General features: G+C 34.9%; 1 protein-coding gene across 15 annotated transcripts in view; it reads left to right on the top strand.

The window, feature by feature from the left end:
- Positions 1-23484, top strand: part of MAPK10 (mitogen-activated protein kinase 10) — a 623441-nt gene that overhangs the window by 550363 nt on the left and 49594 nt on the right. For all 15 annotated transcript variants that reach the window (XM_067736530.1, XM_067736535.1, XM_067736531.1 and 12 more), the window contains one exon: positions 19254-19436. In XM_067736530.1, coding sequence (XP_067592631.1) covers positions 19254-19436 — 183 coding nt within the window. The remainder of the gene's footprint in view (positions 1-19253; positions 19437-23484) is intronic.

Below are 23484 nucleotides of genomic sequence, written 5' to 3'. Positions count from 1 at the left end.
CTTGGTTATCATTTCTTAACTTGGGTGTCAAAATCCCTTATAAGTAAGCCTTTGGGTTGCTGCTAATGTTAAAAAGTCTCATATTAGATGTCTTTTCAATACTTGAGCTTGGTATTTTTATATTGGGTCATTTCTGGAGAATTTGTGTAAGGATACATTTGTAAATTTTTTGAAGGGCAAATGGGAATTATTTTCTAAAGCGTCTTCTCTCATTGTAAGATGTGGTCTTTTCACGATTTCAAACATGTAGGTAAGTTTAAATCAGTACTTTTCAAGCAAGCAAATTATGAACACTGAGTATCATAACATTAAGCTCTTAAAATGCAAGACATTACTTATTTTTAAAAAATTCCCTATTATTAAATATGACTTTTCTAAAAGTGGCAATAAAATCATATCTAAATCTATTAGATATATAATATGTATAGTATACATCTGTACAATATATCATAGGGAGTCATATTATTTTTAATAAACGTATCCTTATTTATATGAAGACATTCTCAAAATAAATGATTGATAAAAGTCCTTGCAATATGAGCTATACATATATTCTTAATATATAAAATAACAGCAAAACTTGAAATATTAATAAGGTCTTATACCCTTTATCTTTTATGCCTAAACAAATTCAACCCAGTATTTTTAGCATTGAGAAATTGATACCCCAAAACAGTTCATTTATATACTACTTTATTAATAGATGTATTTTAAGATACATACTAATTGAATTTTATTCAAATTAAATGTGTTTAACTTTCTGCAGAAGAGTCAGAATTCAACTATTGAGATACTTTTCTATTGGAATATCTCCTAATGAATTTCACCCTGGCAGACAATTTTACTTTAAAAATTACAAAATATTTTATATTACACAAGTGAATTAATATTAAATTCACAGCTTTTGAAGAAGATCAATAAAATGAACGAACATATACTACCACTCAGGTTAAAAAGTAAAACATTACCAATACCTTTGAATTATTTTGTGTGCTCCTCCTCAATTATATCCTTTCTCTTCCTCAGAGGACACCACAGTCCTAAAGACATGTTTTTACAATGTCCTTGACTTTCCTTACATTTATACCACATGCATACTTAACCCTAAGCAACATATTATTTAGTTTTATCTGTTTTACATATTGTACTATCATTATTTTGTGACTTGCTTTTTTTTAAGTTAATATTATACTTTTAAGATGTATCCATGTTGATGCATCAGAAATAGTTCATTCATTTTCATTACTGTATAGTATTCCAGTCTATGAATATTCTACAATAAATCCATTCTCCTATAAATAGACTTTGGAATATATTGAGTTTTTGTTTTTGCTTTCATAAACAATGAATATATGTCTCCTGGAGCACATGGACAATGTTCTTTATGATAAATGCATGGCCTCATAGGTGTGCACATATTAAACTTGACTATGTAACATCAGATTGATTTCCAGAGTAAAAGTATATAAACGTAACTGTCTACTCAACATCCTTACCAACTCTTGATATTTGTCAGATTTGTTTTTAAATTTGTTAGCAATCTCTTGGGTATAAAATTCTATTTCATTGGAGCTTTTATTTACATTTTCTTTACAAGCATCTTTCCCTATTTATTGGCCATAAGTATTTCCCCCTTGGTAATATGTTTAAAAGTTTTTTTAAAACAATTTTTTTCTATTGTATTTTAAAAAACAGATTAGTAGGAGTTCTTTATTTATTCCAGTACCTAATCTTTGTCCATTTTATGTGTTGCAAATATCTTCTCCCTCTATTTAGATTATTTTCCCATTTTATTGTATAGTGATTTTGGAATTTGGCAATCTGTTTTAATTTTATTTTTTTATAGTTCATGTATTCTTATGTCTTGTTAAAGAATCCTTTGATGCCTTTATATTCTCTTGTAATTTTGCTGTGGATGTTTTAAAGTTTAATCTCTTATATTTAAGCCTTTAGTTCACTTGGAAATGATTTTTCTGTATGATGTGAAAGAGGGATTTCAGTTCCATTTACTGACTAACTTATTATTTCTTCATTGACCTATAAGTTTTCACATTTTGGGAGAAGGGGTATTAGATTCTGGGCTCTATATTCTGTTCCACTAGCTTGTTTGTCTATCTCTATACCACTACTACCCTTCCTTTTTTTTTTTTTAACATCTTTATTGGAGTATAATTGCTTTACAGTAGTGTGTTAGTTTCTGCTTTATAACAAAGTGAATCAGTTATACATATACATATGTCCCCATATCTCTTCGCTCTTGAGTATCCCTCCCTCCCACCCACCTTATCCCAACCCTCTAGATGATCACAAAGCACCGAGCTGATCTCCCTGTGCTATGGGGCTGCTTCCCACTAGCTATCTATTTTACATTTGGTAGTGTAGATATGTCCATGCTGCTCTCTCACTTTGTCCCAGCTTAACATTCCCCCTACCCGTATCCTCAAGTCCATTCTCTAGTAGGTCTGTGTCTTTATTCCAGTCTTGCCCCTAGGTTCTTCATGACCATTTTTTTAGATTCCATATATGTGTGTTAGCCTATGGTATTTATTTTTCTCTTTCTGACTTACTTCACTCTGTATGACAGTCTCCAGGTCCAACCACCTCATTACAAATAACTCAATTTTGTTTCTTTTTATGGCTGAGTAATATTCCATTGTATATATGGGCCACATCTTTATCCATTCATCTCTTGATGGACACTTAGGTTGCTTCCATGTCCTGGATACTGGAAATAGAGCTGCAATGAACATTTTGGTACATGACTATTTTTGAATTATGGTTTTCTCAGGGTATATATGCCCACTAGTGGGATTGCTGGGTCGTATGGTAGTTCTATTTTTAGTTTTTTAAGGAACCTCCATACTGTTCTCCATAGCGGCTATAACAATTTACATTCCCACCAACAGTGCAAGAGGGTTCCCTTTTCTCCACACCCTCTCCAGCATTTATTGTTTGTGGATTTTTTGATGATGGCCATTCTGACTGGTGTGAGATGATATCTCATTGTAGTTTTGATTTGCATTTCTCTAATGATTAATGATGTTGAGCATTCTTTCATGTGTTTGTTGGCAATCTGTATATCCTCTTTGGAGAAATGTCTATTTAGGTCTTCTGCCCATTTTTGGATTGGGTTGTTTGTTTTTTTGTTATTGAGCTAAATGAGCTGCTTATAAATTTTGGAGATTAATCCTTTGTCAGTTGCTTCATTTGCAAATATTTTCTCCCATTTTGAGGGTTGTCTTTTCATCTTGTTTATGGTTTCCTTTGCTGTGCAAAAGCTTTGAAGTTTCAGTAGGTTCCATTTGTTTATTTTTGTTTTTAATTTCCATTTCTCTAGGAGGTGGGTCAAAAAGTATCTTTCTGTGATTTATGTCATAGAGTGTTCTACCAATGTTTTCATCTAACAGTTTCATAGTGTCTGGCCTTACATTTAGGTCTTTAATCTATATTGAGTTTATTTTTGTCTATGATGTGAGGGAGTGTTCTAATTTCATTCTTTTACATGTAGCTATCCAGTTTTCCCAGCACCATTTGTTGAAGAGGCTGTCCTTTCTCCACTGCATATTCTTGCCTCCTTTATCAAAGGTAAGGTGACCATGTGTGCATGGGTTTCTCTCTGGGCTTTCTGTCCTGTTCCATTGATCTATATTTCTGTTTTTGTGCCAGTACCATACTGTCTTGATTACTGTAGCTTTGTAGTATATTCTGAAGTCAGGGAGCCTGATTCCTCACACTCCGTTTTTCTATCTCAAGATTGCTTTGACTATTCAGGGACTTTTGTGTTTCCATACAAATTGTGAAATTTTTGTTCTAGTTCTATGAAAACTTCCAGTGGTAGTTTGATAGGGATTGCATTGAACCTGTAGATTGCTGTGTGTAGTACAGTCATTTTCACAATGTTGATTCTTCCAATCCAAGAACATGGTATATCTCTCCATCTATTTGTATCATCTTTAATTTCTTTCATCAGTGTCTTATACTTTTCTGCATACAGGTCTTTTGTCTCCTTAGATAGGTTTATTCCTAGATATTTTAATCCTTTAGTTGCAGTGGTAAATGGGAGTGTTTCCTTAAATCTCTTTCAGATTTTTCACTGTTAGTGTATAGGAATGCAAGATATTTCTGTGCATTAATTTTGTATCCTGCTACTTTACCAAATTCATTGATTAGCTCTAGTAGTTTGCTGGTAGCATCTTTAGAATTCTCTCTGTAGAGTATCATGTCATCTGCAAAGAGTGACAGCTTTACTTCTTCTTTTCTGATTTGGATTCATTTTATTTTTTCTTCTTCTCTGATTGCTGTGGCTAAATCTTCCAAATCTATGTTGAATAATAGTGGTGAGAGTGGGCAACCTTGTCGTGTTCTTGATCTTCGTGGAAAGGGTTTCAGTTTTTCGCCACTGAGGACGATGTTGGCTGTGGGTTTGTTATATGTGGCCTTTATTATGTTGAGGAAAGTTCCCTCTATGCCTACTTTCTGGAGGTTTTTTATCATAAATGGGTGTTGAATTTTGTCGAAAGCTTTCTCAGCATCTACTGAGAGGATCATATGGTTTTTCTCCTTCAATTTGTTAATATGGTGTATCACATTGATTGATTTGCGTATGTTGAAGAATCCTTGCATTCCTGGGTTAAACAACACTTGATCATGGTTTATGATCCTTTTAATGTGCTGTTGGTTTCTGTTTGCTAGTATTTTGCTGAGGATTTTTGCATCTATGTTCATCAGTGATATTGGCCTGTAGATTTCTTTTTTGTGGCATCTTTGTCTGGTTTTTGTATCAGGGTGATGGTGGCCTCATAGAATGAGTTTGGGAGTGTTCCTCCCTCTGTTATATTTTGTAAGAGTTTGAGAAGGATAGGTGTTAGCTCTTCTCTAAATGTTTGATAGAATTTGCCTGTGAACCCATCTGGTCCTGGGCTTTTGTTTGTTGTAAGATTTTTTTTTTTTTTTACATCTTTATTGGAGTATAATTGCTTTACAATGGTGTGTTAGTTTCTGCTTTATAACAAAGTGAATCAATTATACATACACATATGTTCCCATATGTCTTCCCTCTTGCATCTCCCTCCCTCCCACCCTCCCTGTCCCACCCCTCTAGGTAGTCACAAAGCACTGACCTGATTTCCCTGTGCTATGTGGCTGCTTCCCGCTAGCTATCTATTTTACATTTGGTAGTGTAGATATGTCCATGCCACTCTCTCACTTTGTCACAGCTTACCCTTACCCCTCCCCATAGCCTCAAGTCCATTCTCTAGTAGGTCTGTGTCTTTATTCCTGTCTTACCCCTAGGTTCTTCATGACATTTTTTTTTTCTTAAATTCCATATTTATGTGTTAGCATACAGTATTTGTCTTTCTCTTTCTGACTTACTTCACTCTGTATGACAGATACTAGGTCCAACCATCTCATTACAAATAGCTCAATTTTGTTTCTTTTTATGGCTGTGTAATATTCCATTGTATATATGTGCCACTTCTTCTTTATCCATTCATCTGATGACGGACACTTAGGTTGTTTCCATCTCCTGGCTATTGTAAATAAAGCTGCAATGAACATTTTGGTACATGACCCTTTTAGAATTATGTTTTTCTCAGGGTATATGCCCAGTTGGGATTGCTGGGTCATATGGTATTTCTATTTGTAGTATTTTAAGGAACCTTCATACTGTTCCCCATAGTGGCTGTACCAATTCACATTCCCACCAGCAGTGCAAGAGTGTTCCCTTTTCTCCACACCCTCTCCAGCATTTATTGTTTCTAGATTTTTTTATGATGGCCATTCTGACCGGTGTGAGATGATACCTCATTATAATTTTGATTTGCATTTCTCTAATGATGTTGAACATTCTTTCAGGTGTTTGTTGGAACTCTGTATATCTTCTTTGGAGAAATGTCTATTTAGGTCTTCTGCCCATTTTTGGATTGAGTTGTTTGTTTTTTTGTTATTGAGCTGCATGAGCTGCTTGTAAATTTTGGAGATTAATCCTTTGTCAGTTGCTTCATTTGCAAATATTTTCTTCCATTTTGAAGGTTGTCTTTTCATCTTGTTTATGGTTTCCTTTGCTGTGCAAAAGCTTTGAAGTTTCATTAGGTCCCATTTGTTTATTTTGTTTTTATTTCCATTTCTCTAGGAGGTGGGTCCAAAAGGATCTTGATGTGATTTATGTCATAGAGAGTTCTGCCTATGTTTTCCTCTAAGAGTTTGATAGTTTCTGGCCTTACATTTAGGTCTTTAATCCATTTTGAGCTTATTTTTGTGTATGGTGTTAGACAGTGATCTAATCTCATACTTTTACATGTACCTGTCCAGTTTTCGCAGCACCACTTATTGAAGAGGCTGTCCTTTCTCCACTGTACATTCCTGCCTCCTTTATCAAAGATAAGGTGACCACATGTGCGTGGGTTTATCTCTGGGCTTTCTATCTTGTTCCATTGATCTATCTTTCTGTTTTTGTGCCAGTACCATACTGTCTTGATTACTGTAGCTTTGTAGTATAGTCTGAAGTCATGGAACCTGATTCCTGCAGCTTCGTTTTTTTGTTCTCAAGATTGCTTTGGCTATTCGGGGTCTTTTGTATTTCCATACAAATTGTGATTTTTTTTTGTTCTAGTTCTGTGAAAAATGGCAGTGGTAGTTTGATAGGGATTGCATTGAATCTGTAGATTGCTTTGGGGAGTAGAGTCATATTCACAGTGTTTTTTCTTCCAATCCAAGAACATGGTATATCTCTCCATCTATTTGTATCATCTTTAATTTCATCAGTGTCTTATAATTTTCTGCATACAGGTCTTTTTTCTCCTTAGGTAGGTTTATTCCTAGCTATTTTATTCTTTATGTTGCAATGGTGAATGGGAGTGTTTTCTTGATTTCACTTTAAGATTTTTCATCATTAGTGTACAGGAATGCCAGAGATTTCTGTGCATTAGTTTTGTATCCTGCTACTTTACCAAATTCATTGATTAGCTCTAGTAGTTTTCTGGTAGCATCTTTAGGACTCTCTATGTATAGTATCATGTCATCTGCAAACAGTGACAGCTTTACTTCTTCTTTTCCGATTTGGATTCCTTTTATCTCCTTTACTTCTCTGATTGCTGTGGCTAAAACTTCCAAAAGTATGTTGAATAAGAATGGTGAGAGTGGGCAACCTTGTCTTTTTCCTGATCTTAGTGGAAATGCTTTCAATTTTTCACCATTGAGGACAATGTCGGCTGTGGGTTTGTAATATATGGCCTTTATTATGTTGAGGAAAATTTCCTCTATGCCTACTTTCTGGAGGCTTTTTATCATAAATGGGTGTTGAATTTTGTGAAAAGCTTTCTCTGCATCTATTGAGATGATCATATGGTTTTTCTCCTTCAATTTGTTAATATGGTGTATCACATTGATTGACTTGCATATAATGAAGAATCCTTGCATTCCTGGAATAAACCCCACTGGATCATAGTGTGTGATCATTTTAATGTGCTATTGGATTCTGTTTGCTACTATTTTGTTGAGGATTTTTCCAGCTATGTTCATCAGTGATATTGGCCTATAGTTGTCTTTCTTTGTGACATCCTTGTCTGGTTTTGGTATCAGGGTGATGGTGGCCTCGTAGAATGAGTTTGGGAGTGTTCCTCCCTCTGCTATATTTTGGATGAGTTTGAGAAGGATAGGTGTTAGCTCCTCTGTAAATGTTTGATAGAATTCGCATGTGAACCCATCTGGTCCTGGGCTTTTGTTTGTTGGAAGATTTTTAATCACAGTTTCAATTTCAGTGCTTGTGATTGGTCTGTTCAGTTATTTTATTTCTTCCTGGTTCAGTCTCGGCAGGTTGTGCATTTCTAAGAATTTGTCCAGTTCTTCCAGGTTTTCCATTTTTTTGGCATAGAGTTGCTTGTAGTAATCTCTCATGATCTTTTGTATTTCTGCAGTGTCAGTTATTACTTCTCCTTTTTCATTTCTAATTCTATTGATTTGTGTCTTCTCCCTTTTTTCTTGATGAGTCTGGCTAATGGTTTATCAATTTTGTTTATCTTCTCAAAGAACCAGCTTTTAGTTTTATTGATCTTTGCTATCGTTTCCTCCATTTCCTTTTCCTTTATTTCTGATCTGATCTTTATGCTTTCTTTCCTTCTGCTAACTTTGGGGTTTTTTTGTTCTTTCTCTAATTGCTTTAGGTGTAAGTTTACATTGTATATTTGAGAGGTTTCTTGTTTCTTAAGGTAGGATTGTATTGCTATAAACTTCCCCCTTAGAACTGCTTTAGCTGCATCCCGTAGGTTTTGGGTCATCATGTTTTCATTGTCCTTTTTTTCTAGGAATTCTTTTATTTCCTTTTGATTTCTTCAGTGATCTCTTGGTTATAAAGTAGTGTATTGTTTAGCCTCCATGTGTTTGTAATTTTTTACAGAAATTTTCCTGTAATTGATATCTAGTCTCATAGCATAGTGGTCGAAAAAGGTACTTGATACGAATTCAATTTTCTTAAATTTGCCAAAGCTTTATTTATGACCCAAGATATGATCTATCCTGGAGAATGTTCCTTGAGAAGAATGTGTATTCTGTTGTTTTTTTCTGTTGTTTTGTCCTATAAATATCAATTAAGTCCTTTTTGTTTAATGTATCATTTAAAGTTTGTGTTTCCTTATTTTTTTTCATTTTGGATGACCTGTCCATTGTTGAAAGTGGGGTGTTAACGTCCCCTACTATTATTGTGTTACTGTCTATTTCCCCTTTTATGGCTGTTAGTATTTGCCGTATGTATTGAGTTGCTCCTCTGTTGGGTGTATAAATATTTACAATATTTATATTGTATGTTAAATATATATAATTAATTATTATTATAAAAATTAATTATAATTAATTATATTGTATATTAAATATATATTAATATATATGTTATATATTCTTCTTGGATTGATGCCTTGATCATTATGTAGTGTCCTTCTTTGTCTCTTGTAATAATCTTTGTTTTAAAGTCTATTTTGTCTCATATGAGAATTGCTACGCCAGCTTTCTTTTGATATCCATTTGCATAAAATATCTTTTTCCACCCCCTCACTTTCAGTCTGTATGTGTCCCTAGATCTGAAGTGGGTCTCTTGTAGACAACATATATACAGGTCTTGTTTTTATATCTATTCAGCCAGTCTATGTCTTTTGGTGGGAGCATTTAATCCATTTACATTTAAGGTAGTTATTGATATGTACGTTCCTATTACCATTTTCTTAATTGTTTTGGGTTTGTTATTGTAGTTCTTTTCCTTCTCTTGTGTTTCCTGCCTAGAGAAGTTCCTTTAGCATTTGTTGTAAAGCTGGTTTGGTGGTGCTGAATTCTCTCAGCTTTTGCTTGTCTTTAAAGGTTTTAATTTCTCCATCAAATCTGAATGAGATCCTTGCTGGGTAGAGTAATCTTGTTTGTAGGTTTTTCTCCTCCATCACTTTAAATATGTCCTGCCACTCCTTTCTGGCTTGAAGAATTTCTGTTGAAAGATCATCTGTTAACCTTATGGGGATTCCCTTGTGTGTTATTTGTTGTTTTTACCTTGCTGCTTTTAATATTTGTTCTTTGTATTTAAGTTTTGATAGTTTGATTAATATGTGTCTTGGTGTGTTTCTACTTGGATTTAACCTGTATGGGACTCTCTGTGCTTCCTGGTCTTGATTAACTATTTCCCATAGTAGGGAAGTTTTCAACTATAATCTCTTCAAATATTTTCTCAGTCCCTTTCTTTTTCTCTTCTTCTTCTGGGACCCTTATAATTCGAATGTTGGTGCATTTAATGTTGTCCCAGAGGTCTCTAAGTCTGTCCTCAATTCTTTTCATTCTTTTTTCTTTATTCTGCTCTGCAGTAGTTATTTCTACTATTTTATCTTCCAGGTCACTTATCCGTTCTTCTGCTATTGATTCCTTCTAGAGAATTTTTAATTTCAATTATTGTGTTGTTCATCACTGCTTGTTTGCTCTTTAGTTCTTCTAGGTCCTTGTTAAATGTTTCTTGTATTTTTTCCATTCTATTTCCAAGATTTTGGATATCTTAATATTATTAGTCTGCATTCTTTTTCAGGTAGACTGCCTATTTCTTCTTCCTTTGTTAGGCCTGGTCTGTTTTTGCCTTGCTCCTTCATTTGCTGTGTGTTTTTTTGTCTTCTCATTTTGCTTAACTTACTGTGTTTGGGGTCTCCTTTTTGCAGGTTGCACGTTTGTAGTTCCCGTTGTTTTTGGTGTCTGTTCCCAGTGGCTAAGGTTGGTTCAGTGTGTTGTGTAGGCTTTCTGGTGGAGGCGGCTAGTGCCTGTTTTCTGGTGGATGAGGCTGGATCTTGTCTCTCTGGTGGGCAGGTCCACGTCTGGTGGTGTGTTTTGGGGTGTCTGTGGCCTTCATATGATTTTAGGCAACCTCTGTGCTAATGGATGGGGTTGTGTTCCTGTCTTGCTAGTTATTTGGCATAGGGTGTCCTGCACTGTATCTTGCTGGTCGTTGAGTGGAGCTGGGTCTTTGCATTGAGATGGAGATCTCTAGGAGATTTTCGCTGTTTGATATTACATGGAGCTGGGAGGTCTCTTTTGGACCAGTATCCTGAACTTGGCTCTCCCACCTCAGAGGTACAGCCCTGACACCTGGCTGGTCCACCAAGAGCCTGTCATCTATGTGGCTCAGAATAAAAGGGAGAAAAAGAAGAAAGAAGGAAAGATGAAGATAAAATAAAATATTTATTAAAATAAAAGAATTATTTAAAAAATAATTTTTAAGTAGTTAAAAAAAAAGAAGAAAGAAAGAAGAGAGCAACCAAACCAAAAAACAAATCCACCCATGATAACAAGTGCTAAAAATTATACTAAAAAAAAAAAAAAAAAAACTGACGAGAGAACCCTAGGACAAATGGTAAAAGCAAAGCTATGCAGACAAAAATCACACACAGAAGCATACACATACACAATCACAAAAAGAGAAAAAGGGAAAAAAATATATATATCATTGCTCCCAAAGTCCACCTCCTCAATTTGGGATGATTCGTTTTCTCTTCAGATATTCCACAGATGCAGGGTACATCAAGTTGATTGTGGAGATTTAATCCGCTGCTCCTGAGGCTGCTGGGAGAAATTTCCCTTTCTCTTCTTTGTTCACACAGCTCCTGGGGTTCAGCTTTAGATTTGGCCCCGCCTCTGCATGTAGGTCGTCTGAGGGCGTCTGTTCTTTGCTCAGACAGGACAGGGTTAAAGGAGCAGCTGATCTGCGGGCTCTGGCTCACTCAGGCCCTGTGGGAGGGAGGGGTACGGATGCGGGTTGAGCCTGCAGCGGCAGAGTCTGGGGTGACATTACACCAGCCTGAGGCATGCCGTGTGTTCTCCCGGGGAAGTTGTCCCTGGATCACAGGACCCTGGCAGTGGCGGGCTGCACAGGCTCCCGGGAGAGGAGGTGTGGTTGGTGACGTGTGTTTGCACACAGGCTTCTTGGTGGCGGTAGCAGCAGCCTTAGCATCTCATGCCCATCTCTGGGGTCTGCGCTGATAGCTGCGGCTCACGCCCGTCTCTGGACCTCCTTTAAGCAGTGCTCTTAATCCCTTCTCTTCACGCACCAGGAAACAAAGAGGCAATAAAAAGTCTCTTGCCTCTTTGGCAGTTCCAGACCTTTTCCTGGACTCCCTCCTGGCTAGCTGTGGTGCACTTGCCCCCTTCAGGCTGTGTTCACGCCACCAACCCCCGTCCTCTCCCTGGAATCCAACCTCCGAAGCCCGAGCCTCAGCTCCCAGCCCCCGCCTGCCCTGGCAGATGAGCAGACAAGCCTCTCGGGCTGGTGAGTGCTGGTCGGCACCGATCCTCTGCGGGAATCTCTCCACTTTGCCTTCCGCACCCTTGTTGCTGCGCTCTCCTCCGTGGCTCCGAAGCTATCCCCGTACTCCACCCACAGCCTCCGCCCGCGAAGGGGCTTCTAGCGTGTGGAAACCTTTCCTCCTTCACAGCTCGCTCCCACTGGTGCGGGTCCTGTCCCTATTCTTTTGTCTCTGTTTATTCTTTTTTCTTTTGCCCTACCCAGGTACGTGGGGAGTTTCTTGCCTTTGGGGAAGTATGAGGTCTTCTGTTAGCATTCAGTAGGTGTTCTGTAGGAGCTGTTCCACATGTAGATGTATTTCTGATGTATTTGTGGAGAGGAAGGTGACCTCCGCATCTTACTCTTCCACCATCTTGAAGCTCCTCCTACCCTTTCTTAATGATACAGTTGTACACTATACACATATCAGGTAGGGTAAATATCTGACTTCTTTGTCATCTTCAGAAGTAGCTTAGTGTTTAATGAACTGTTGCTCTTCCTCAAATATTTTAGATTGGCTTGCTAACTTCTGTAAAATGATCCCTATTGGTATTTATATTGGAATTGTTTTGAATCTGTATTTCAATTTGTGGAGAATTGCTGTTTTAATTCAGACAATTTTTACCCTTCTGCTGAACGCACAAGAATCTTAGCATATGTTCATAATTTAGATCATTACTATACCAATTTACATATGCTCTCTATGCCCAGTATTTTAATTCTCTTCTTTTAGCCTCATAAATTGACAATATTATCATTGGATTGCATACAGGTAGAGTTTGTTTAGATTCATCCTTCTGATTATCATTTTCTTGGTTTATCACTATTTCTTGCAATTTGGCCCTTTACTTTGAGATTATTTTCTTTCCTTCCAAAGTACATCCTTTAATGGGAGTCTTTGACAATAAAACTCTGTTTTTTGATTGGTGTTCCCTTACTTGAAAGAGAGCTTTGTTGGATATAGAATTTTAGATTGACAGCTATTTCTTCCAACATTTTAGAAGTGTTATTCCACTGGCTTTTTGTTTTCAATATTACTGGTGAATAATTAGCTGTCAGTGTGATAGTCATCTTTGGGCATAGTCTGTCCTTTTTCTTGGTCTTTGGTTATCTACTGTTTCTCTCCTATGTGACTAGGTTTGGATTTCTTTTTATTTATCTCTTGGGATTCACTGTGTTGTCTGAATTCCAGCCTATCTCCAATTCCTGGAATTTCTCAGCTTTTGTTGCTTTGAATACCTTCTCTCCACTATTCTTCACATTATCTCCATGAAAAAAACTGTAATTGGACATAAAGTAGACATTCAATTATTCAGCAAATATTTTGAGCACTTACTATGTGCTTATATCTACAGATATGTAAGTAAACAAACTGATGAAAATCCTTGTCATCATGAAATTTAAAATAGAAGGCACAATATATTAGAAGGTGATAACAGCTAAAGGATAAGAAGGATCAAAGTGCTAGGATGGGGAGGGTTGTCTCCTTCCTTTTTGAGTTGAAACATAAAAAGTTTCAAGTATGCCTCATATAGCATTTTCTTTTTACCTCCTATAAACTTCATTGTCCCTTCTTAACCTTTTTCTTATATAGTGTTATACCCAGAAATGGATGTAATCTTTCAGGGAGGGTCTCACAGAGCAGAGTACAGAGTCACCAAAACTCCTGTTAAATAGCATTCTGTAATTCTTTTAGTGTTTGGAGCTGTTTGTATGAGCTCCTTTGTTTAAAGTCATTTTAATTACCAATTTTAAAAGACCTTGACATTTTTCATCTACATAATACAGAGGTCAATTAAAATGATCTCCAAGACCTCTTCCAGTTTCAAAATACAGGTAGAGTCAGATCTGGCTTTTGTGAGGCCAGAATATCATGCAGTTGGAGGCGGGTTTTATGTAAAAAATATTAATATTACAAATACAAAACTAGGCACAGAGTTTTGCAAGGGACCTGTACAAATGAGTGGTCCCAAAGATTAACCTTCAATAGCTTAATGAAAATTCTACATTGTGACACATATTAATGTATATTAGATTTGCTTATATGTGAAATATCTCTCCATTTTTTGCTTTTAAGTAAACATAGATTACAATAATAAATAGATTTATAAGATGAAATAGTTTATACTGAGATGCATATACATCATGCTTCAAATATCAGCCTTTGGATATTTCATGTCCCACAGTATTCCATGAGCAATCTGCTGCCAGTGAACAAATAGCCTTTAATTCAAATTGTCAGCTTTGAGTTTTTCAATGTGTTTTGGCTTGTAATATTTCCTCTTCTTGTGCTCATTTATAATGAAAACAGACAGTTACAATTTTGCATTAAGTCACTTATTCATATTTCATATTACTAGAATTTGAGGGGGACTTTTGAGAGGAAAATGACATTTTCAAATAAAAAAGTAAAAATATTTTTAAAGTAACAAAACAACTCAAGACATAACCATGAAATTCTGAATCCAGACCTATGTCTTATGAATATATATATATATTTCTATCCTGATTTTTACAATGTCCTCGGAACTGAGAGTTCTTTTGAGAACAAAGTTTATTATAGAGCAATATGGAGTAATTACTGGAAAATAAATTGGCAAATATTTTGAACTTTATATTGAATAGCTTTTATACTTCACATGAGTAGCACCCCATATAATATGATATTGTATCACCCCATATACATCTATGATAGCAACATATAATTTTGATTTTTCCCTAGATGTGGATGGGTAGAACCCCTCTTTCTCTGCATGGAGCCTACTTGTCATAATTTCCCATGGTCTTTTCAGGAAAGTGACATGGGGAAAAGGAACATATATTAGGATTTTTCTTTCCCTGAAATATTTCCAAGTTGACAACCCCTAAGTTTTCCATAGCAAATAGGTATGGAATAATATTTTGGTGAAATTGACCCTATTCTAATTTGTGTCATAAAACTGAAACAGGTTAGTACTTTATTCTTAAATCTGGGCTTAGTAATTCACAAGAGATTGTTAGTATTTCTCAAATAGAGTCCAGGGGCCATCTGGATTGCAATTACTATTGGTGTTTCTTAATGATATCATCTCAGGCGTATGCACTCAGAATCTTGTAGATCAGTGAGTAGAGGGGAGTGACCTGTATTTTTATAAGTTCTCTATGTCATGAATATTCAGTTTGGGAACCACAGTTTTATATCATGATGCCTAACACATGACATGCATACCTCCACTTCCTTATTGCAGACATGAATACAAGGCTAACATAAAGCCACACACTAATACACAATGCAGTGCCAACCAGGCAGCAAGTTGGCTTGCAAGATTAAGTAGACTCTCCTGGAACTTTTCTATACAGACAGTGCTCTTAAACAATATTATCTTTAAAAACATAGTTAAGAATTTGGGGAAAAACACTGATATTCTTTAAGTTGCAAATAGATGTCAGAAAAATTTTGCATAGAATATTGAATATAAGGCTTAGGGCAGAGTAGAAAACAAGTTTGAATTCTTGATGGTGTCAACTCTGGAAACCATATTCATCATAACAAAAAGTAATCAATGAAGAAAAAAACATGAAAAGAAGATACAGTAATTCAAAGGGCATAGTAGAATGAGGTCATTAAACAATGCTTTATGATTCCATTTAGTAGCTTCTGAAAGTTTAAATGTGCATAGTGTAAATTATGACCCTAAATATCTAGAAAATAATAAGAAAATAATGTATGAGTAATTTCATACATTAGGTTCAAGGCAGTTTGTTACATATTTTAGAAATTTCCTCAACCAAGGAAGTTAACCTAAAATGAGGGCATTAAATGTAAATTCTTGGCTAACTGACAAGAATTAGCTGGAATAATTTTTATTAAATTTTATTTATTTTTTAATTTATTTTACTTTTGGCTGCGTTGGGTCTTCGTTGCTGTGCACGGGCCCTTCTCTGGCTGCGGTGAGCAGGGCCCACTCCCCACTGCAGTGTGTGGGCCTCCACTGAGGTGGCCTCTCCCATTGCGGAGCATGGGCCCCAGTAGTTGTGACATGCAGGCTCAGCAGCTGCGGCTGGCGGGCTCCAGAGCACAGGCTCAGCAGCTGTGGCACATGGGTCCAGTTTCTCCGTGGCATGTGGGATCTTCCCGGACCAGGGCTCAAACCCATGTCCCTTGCACTGGCAGGCAGTCTCCCAACCACTGCACCACCAGGGAAGCCCTGGAATAATTTTTAATCTTAGGATTTCAGATAATCATTTTTACAATCCATACTTATTTTGCCTCATTCTTCTATTACAATACTATTTATTGAAGACATTAGTAGTGGTCAATATTTGCACATTATCTTATCATTATACTCTATAAAATCAAACTTTTTGTAATATGACTATTTTTTATGTAGTGAATTTAGAACTAGAGGATATTGTCAAATGATTCCTATTAAATGACATTTTTCAATTTTTATTAAATACCTTTGATAATTAAGTTGTATGATAATTTCTGAACTAGTAGATCAAAATATTTAAAAATATATTAAAGTATATTAAAATATATATTTATTGCTTTTTTGATAACTGCACAGGCTGGAATCTGTAAGGAATCACATCCTTACTCATATAATAGAAAAATGATGACTTATTAGTGTTCTAAAACAAAGAAATCCTTTTGCAAAAATAATTTTGGCCATTCTTTTAAAAAAAATTTACTATGCTAACATTAGCACATAATCATAAAAATCTAGTTAATATTTTATGTATTTTTAAAAATAAAATCATTGTGGAAATCTGATGATTAAAAAATTTCTTTGAAAAATGCATCACCTTATTTTCTATTTAAATATTAATAAAATTAATTGTTTTGTGTGGATATGTTGACCTAATAGACTAGGTAAGCAGTTTCAGAGGCATTCTTTAAGAGGAATTGCCTGTGACAAACATATCATCAATTTTATGGCCAAATTAAAGCAATTTTTAACACATCAGTTCCAAACTTGCTCTTTTTCTTACTGGAATCCTTGGAACAAGCACTGGATTTGGAGCCAGGTGACATTACTTCCAGTCATGGCTTATATTTGGTTAATTATGATTATAAAGAAAAATCAATGTGGTTAACTAAGGATAGTGGACGAAGTTGTTTGCAATCCTGTGAACATCTGGAAAACAAATACTTACTACTTAAATATACTAGTCATGTTTGTGTGAAGAAAGAACCTGAAATGGATTGGTTAAAATAGAGGCACACAATTTTAAAGATGACTATACCACATATTTGCAGTTAGAACATTCAATTATTTCATTGTCAAGAATAAAGATTCTCCCCTCCCTTCTTTTTTGTAAACCATTACATCAAGGACCACAATAGTGTTTCATCTAAAAAGCAATTTAAGGTAGGAAAATGTGCTGAGTGCTTCTATAGACTTTAATTATAACTTGTAATAAGAAACATTTTAATAGTCCTTGTTTAATTAATTCCAAAATATTTGAGTCTCCTTAAACTTTACTGTAAAAATAACATGGAATTGTTTTGGGAATGTTACTTTAAAAGCAATCACTTTTTAACTAAATAACTGTGTACTGCTAGTTAAATGTCACTATAGTAGTGTGTTGGGAGTATTTTGCCACCTTTGTTAAAAGACTCCTTTACAGAAAATCTGACAGCTTCTTTGCCCTTATTTTTAGTTTGACATCAAATCTTCAGAATCCTAAAGAAGCTTGACCGATGATTAAATGATGGCTTGTTAGGACGTGATAACTTAACTGTATTAAAGAGTAGATCTCTTTTCATAGTTTACAATGTAAGCACTGAGATTTATTTAACTGTATTAATGTTTTCTATTTAAATATATCTAAGTCATTCTAGCTTACCTATATCCATAGTACTAACATAAGTTTTTGTCTAAGAGTAACTTTTAACTCTAATCTTTTGAAATTTTTTAAGTTTATTTCTAATGATTTTCACTTTCTCAGGCACATGGTAATTTAGATTAATCTTTATTGAAATATGTTCTTTTTAAATTATTCCTATCATTTTGTAAAGGAATATTCTTCAGTTTTTCCCACTTTTACTTCATTTCTTGATATTACACAATCATGTATTTTTTTCATCCCCATACTTGAGAGGCTATGTAATAATTTAAACTTTATTCAGCTAGATTATAAGGGAAATAGAAGAGAATTTGCAAATTAGCTTGATTTTATCTTTGTTCAATCACCTATCTACATTGTTTGCATTATATATTTATTTTGGCTGAATATAGTTAATTTTGTCTTCTGTCAGGACTGCTCATCTTTTTTAGTCCAACCCTATGGAATAGCTGGGGTAAAGATTTTATGAATCTCAATTAAGTAATATTATGGTAAAGTTACCTGAACTGTCACAAATTACATTAGCAGAAATGAATTAATTAACTTTACACTAAAGATAGAGTAGTAGAATAAACAACATAGGAGAGTACACTGCCTGTGGTATTGGATTTAAGAATTTCTAAGGTCTCCATCATTCATTGACACATGGCAAGGAAATCTGTTAGAAATCAACTTCTTCCAGTTGGCTCTTCAGAGTTTTCACAGGTATTTATCATTATCAAGGCTCTGACATATCAAATATCAATGATAGATGATAAAGAAAATCTCAATCAGTGGATATGTCTGTGAGAGACCCCCCCAGTTTTGTAAAGTATTAACTTTCATAGAGAGGTAATATTTATTTTTCTTGTAGAATTCCCTATGCTTAACATACTTTTGAAACACATGCACTTGGTTGAAATCTGTTTTAAATTGAACATCCTATGTTTACCCTCATATCCCCAATATTCAGGGATACAGGGCACTATTATCAGAAGTAAGTAAATAGGTATGAAACTGCAACTACTTTGATAAAGAGAATTTTTTTTTAAGTCTTTGGTAAAGAATTAGTGAGTTACTATCAAAAATTAGATTGACCCTATTTGTAATGCATATGAGTGGAAAACATTAACAGATAATGAAATTTCCCATTTGATAGAGAACAGAAGAAAAAAACCTTAAAAAGAATTTAAGAAAAATATAAACAAATCTTATAAAATATTTGTGTATTTGTCATTTTTAGAAAATAAATGATGGAAGTAATTTCATGATAATATTATTATATGTCTTTATATTTTTTTCTCTTCCAAATCACATGGTTATACAGAAGTTTAGCTCAAGAGGAGAAATTCTTCTTGTGTTATTTAAATACCTTTTCATCTTTACAACCCAAAGACTATTTCATGATATCCTATTTTAAGTAATGCTAATTCCCCAAAAGTGTATATGTTCCAAAAGTGAATTTAAAATTCCAAGAGGATTCACTGCCTGACAATCTGATTTTATATTTCTGTCCTTTGTTGTTTATTAAAACTCCATTTGTGTTGATGACTGCTCGGGATTCTGAGAAGCAGTTAGTCTCCCAACTAGTGAAAGGCAAGTGCTAGTGGCCTACACTTGTTTTTGCCCTTAACTATTCAATTCTCAGATATTGACCAGTGGAACAAGGTAATTGAGCAACTAGGAACACCATGCCCAGAATTCATGAAGAAATTGCAACCCACAGTAAGAAACTATGTGGAGAATCGGCCCAAGTATGCAGGACTCACCTTCCCCAAGCTCTTTCCAGATTCCCTCTTCCCAGCGGACTCTGAGCACAATAAACTCAAAGGTAAGCCTTTCAGGGACAACTTCAGAACCACTATGTGGGTGATGGGCAAGCTATAGAGACATCTTTCTTTAACTTGAAATACCTCAATTTAAAGAGAGGTATTGTTAAAAGATCTTCTTTACAAAGGGGGAGAAGCCAAGGATTTTAAAATTGCCTGGATATTCAGAGAGAAGGTTACTAATAAAGTGTGTAATAGTGGTGTGGGTTAAACTATTCCATGGGGCTTATTAAAATCTTAAAATTATTTTGCAGTGCTAACTCTAAAAGACCAATGTAATATACATTGAAATAATTGTTTCAGTTCTTTTTATTACCTGGAAAATACTTTCAACACAAGTTTTTAGTTGTCAAATCTTAGAGCTATAGATGTTTGAGTTTTCTTTGCATTTTATGGAATGCTTAACCACCATTTTTTCATTTTAAAATGATAAATGAGATTTTTTACCTACACATTTTGTATTCAGTGTAAACATTTTCATTAATAAGTAATTTTTCTACTACTATGTCTGCAGTTATGAACTTTAGTAACAAATCTTAATTTCTTCACCAACAAAACTGGGATTATAATGCTTGGTTATAGGACTGAATAAACTTGGTAACGTATAAAGTGTAATATAAATAATATTCTAATTCTTATTTTAACTTAGGACATTTTAGAGAATGTGATTTTGAAGCAAATTTGATTTTTTCCACTGCCGGAGCTGAAATCCTACCCCTTAAAATCTGTGTGAACTTAGGCCAGTTATCTCATCTTTCTGTACCTCCTTTAACAAATGAAAGTAGAAAGTTTATACTTGGGAAGATTAGCTGACTAATTTGTCAAGCACTTAGAACAGTGCCTGGCTCACAGTAAGTGCTCAGTAACTATTAGATATAAAAATACTAATAAATATTTATTAATAATAAAATAATTATTATTTTAGGTGGATCTATACATTATCCCAGAAAAGGACACATGCTTGTGAAATTTTATACCAAATGTTCAGTGGACAGTTAACTACAGATTTAACTTTCAGACTTAATTTATAGCTAATATAGACAAAAATGAGATGGAGAAACTTATTTCCTCCAAACTTTTATCTGATGGATTTTAAATGCACAGCATTGTTTCTGTGTTTGTGACCCTTTTGTTGCACAGTTGGGTTTCTTCTTTTAACTACCACTACCGGCTCTCTGAATGACAACAGACTAAATTATTACTAAATCTACTGCATTTTTTTAACATTTTTATTGGAGTATAATTGCTTTATAATGGTGTGCTAGTTTCTGCTTTATAACAAAGTGAATCAGTTATACATATACATATGTCCCCATATCTCTTCCCTCTTGCGTCTCCCTCCCTCCCACCCTCCCTATCCCACCCCTCTAGGTGGTCACAAAACACCGAGCTGATCTCCCTGTGCTATGCAGCTGCTTCCCACTAGCTATCTATTTTACCACTAGCTATTTATTTTATGTTTGGTAGTGTATATATGTCCATGCCACTCTATCACTTTGTTACAGCTATCCCTTCCCCCTCCCCATATCCTCAAGTCCATTCTCTAGTAGGTCTGTGTCTTTATTCCTGTCTTACCCCTAGGTTCTTCATGACATTTTTTTTTATCTTAAATTCCATATATATATGTTAGCATATGGTATTTGTCTTTCTCTTTCTGACTTACTTCACTCTGTATGACAGACTCTAGGTCTATCCACCTCATTACAAATAGCTCAATGTCGTTTCTTTTTATGGCTGAGTAATATTCCATTATTATGGAATATTGGAGTAATATTCCAGTATATATGTGCCACAACTTCTTTATCCATTCATCCGTTGATGGACACTTAGGTTGCTTCCATGTCCTGGCTATTGTAAATAGAGCTGCAACGAACATTTTGGTACATGACTCTTTTTGAATTATGGTTTTCTCAGGTTATATGCCCATTAGTGGGATGCCTGGGTCATATGGTAGTTCTATTTGTAGTTTTTTAAGGAACCTCCGTACTGTTCTCCATAGTGGCTGTATCAATTAACATTCCCACCAACAGGGCAAGAGTGTTCCCTTTTCTCTACACCCTCTCCAGCATTTATTGTTTCTAGATTTTTTGATGATGGCCATTCTGACCAGTGTGAGATGATATCTCATTGTAGTTTTGATTTGCATTTCTCTAATGATTAATGATGTTGAGCATTCTTTCATGTGTTTGTTGGCCATCTGTATGTCTTCTTTGGAGAAATGTCTATTTAGGTCTTCTGCTCATTTTTGGATTGGGTTGTTTGTTTTTTTGTTATTGAGCTGCATGAACTGCTTATAAATTTTGGAGATTAATCCTTTGTCAGTTGCTTCATTTGCAACTATTTTCTCCCATTCTGAGGGTTGTCTTTTCATCTTGTTTATGGTTTCCTTTGCTGTGCAAAAGCTTTTAAGTTTCATTAGGTCTCATTTGTTTATTTTTGTTTTTATTTCCATTTCTCTAGGAGGTGAGTCAAAAAGGATCTTACTTTGATTTATGTCATAGAGCGTTCTGCCTATGTTTTCCTCTAAGAGTTTGATAGTTTCTGGCTTTACATTTAGGTCTTTAATCCATTTTGAGTTTATCTTTGTGTATGGTGTTAGGGAGTGTTCTAATTTCATACTTTTACATGTAGCTGTCCAGTTTTCCCAGCACCACTTATTAAAGAGGCTGTCTTTTCTCCACTGTATATTCTTGCTCCTTTATCAAAGATAAGGTAACCATATGTGTGTGGGTTTATCTCTGGGCTTTTTATCGTGTTCCATTGATCTATATTTCTGTTTTTGTGCCAGTACCATACTGTCTTGATAAATCTACTGCTTTTAAGAGCAACATCAATTGTATGCAAAATGAGAAAGTGCTAATACCCCAGGTGGAGATTTTGAAGAATGTATGTCTTTATGATGCTAATTGACATGTCAGGCAAAAGTAATCCCTTCCTATTAAGTCACTTATAGTATAACAATACAGAGGCCACAATCCTTGATTAAATTATTTGATATAATGCAAACACTTGTAGAGAAACTACTCAGTAAAATGCCATGCTTCATTATATAATTCCAACCTTCTTGGGTTTATTTTTTGGCTTTTTAATTCAGTTTGAACCTGTACAATTATATTACTTTTGCAAATAATAAAGTAGAAGATGTGCTACACACACACACACACACACACACACATACACACACACACATACACACACAATGGAATACTACTCAGCCATAAAAAAGAATGAAATTTTGCCATTTGCAGCAACATGGATGGACTTGGAGAACATTATGCTAAGTGAAATAAGTCAGACAGAGAAAGGCAAATACTGTATGATATCACTTAAAAGTGGAATCTAAAAAATACAACAAACTAGTGAATATAACAAAAAAGAAGCAGACTTACAGCTATAGAGAAGAAACTAATGGTTACCAGTGGTGGGGGTGGGGACAGTGGAAATATAGGGGAAGGAAGTGGGAGGTACAAACTATTGGGTGTAAGATAGGCTCAAGGATGTATTGTACAACACGGGGAATATAGCCAATATTTTGTAATAACTATAAGTGGAAAGTAACCTTTAAAAATTGTAAAAAAAATTTTTTAATTAAAAAAAAACTAGGTTGTGTATTTACAATTATTAAATTATAATTGTAATATAAAATCAGCAAATTATAAAGAATTACACAAAGAATCAAAGGGATGAATTTATTCTACTGTTATTAAAGAGTGTAAGACATTTACTTTCAAATGAAAGATGAAGAATTAAAACCTTTTCTTCTTCCTCATTTTGTTCCCTACAAGCAGTATTGATCCTTGTTTCTTAGTAAGATGATTTGGTGTTACTGTCGTTCATGTCCCTATTGATGAGGAGACCACCCCAACCCCCCTGACTCTTTCTAAGAGCAGAAACATAGCTGGATTTGACGGGAGAACCTGTGGGACTGTGTGAGTCTGGGTATGAAATCAGTTACAAATCAAAGAGATCTTTGAACCAATGACATAAACCAGTACAGCCCCGTTAGATCATGACAGGGTTATTAACAATGAGAAAGGTTAATTATTGAAA

Source organism: Pseudorca crassidens, chromosome 4 (genome assembly GCF_039906515.1).
Source record: "Pseudorca crassidens isolate mPseCra1 chromosome 4, mPseCra1.hap1, whole genome shotgun sequence".
Classification (NCBI taxonomy): domain Eukaryota; kingdom Metazoa; phylum Chordata; class Mammalia; order Artiodactyla; family Delphinidae; genus Pseudorca; species Pseudorca crassidens.
Note: the sequence above shows the minus strand (reverse complement) of the source record. Positions and strands in the feature narration are given on the sequence as shown.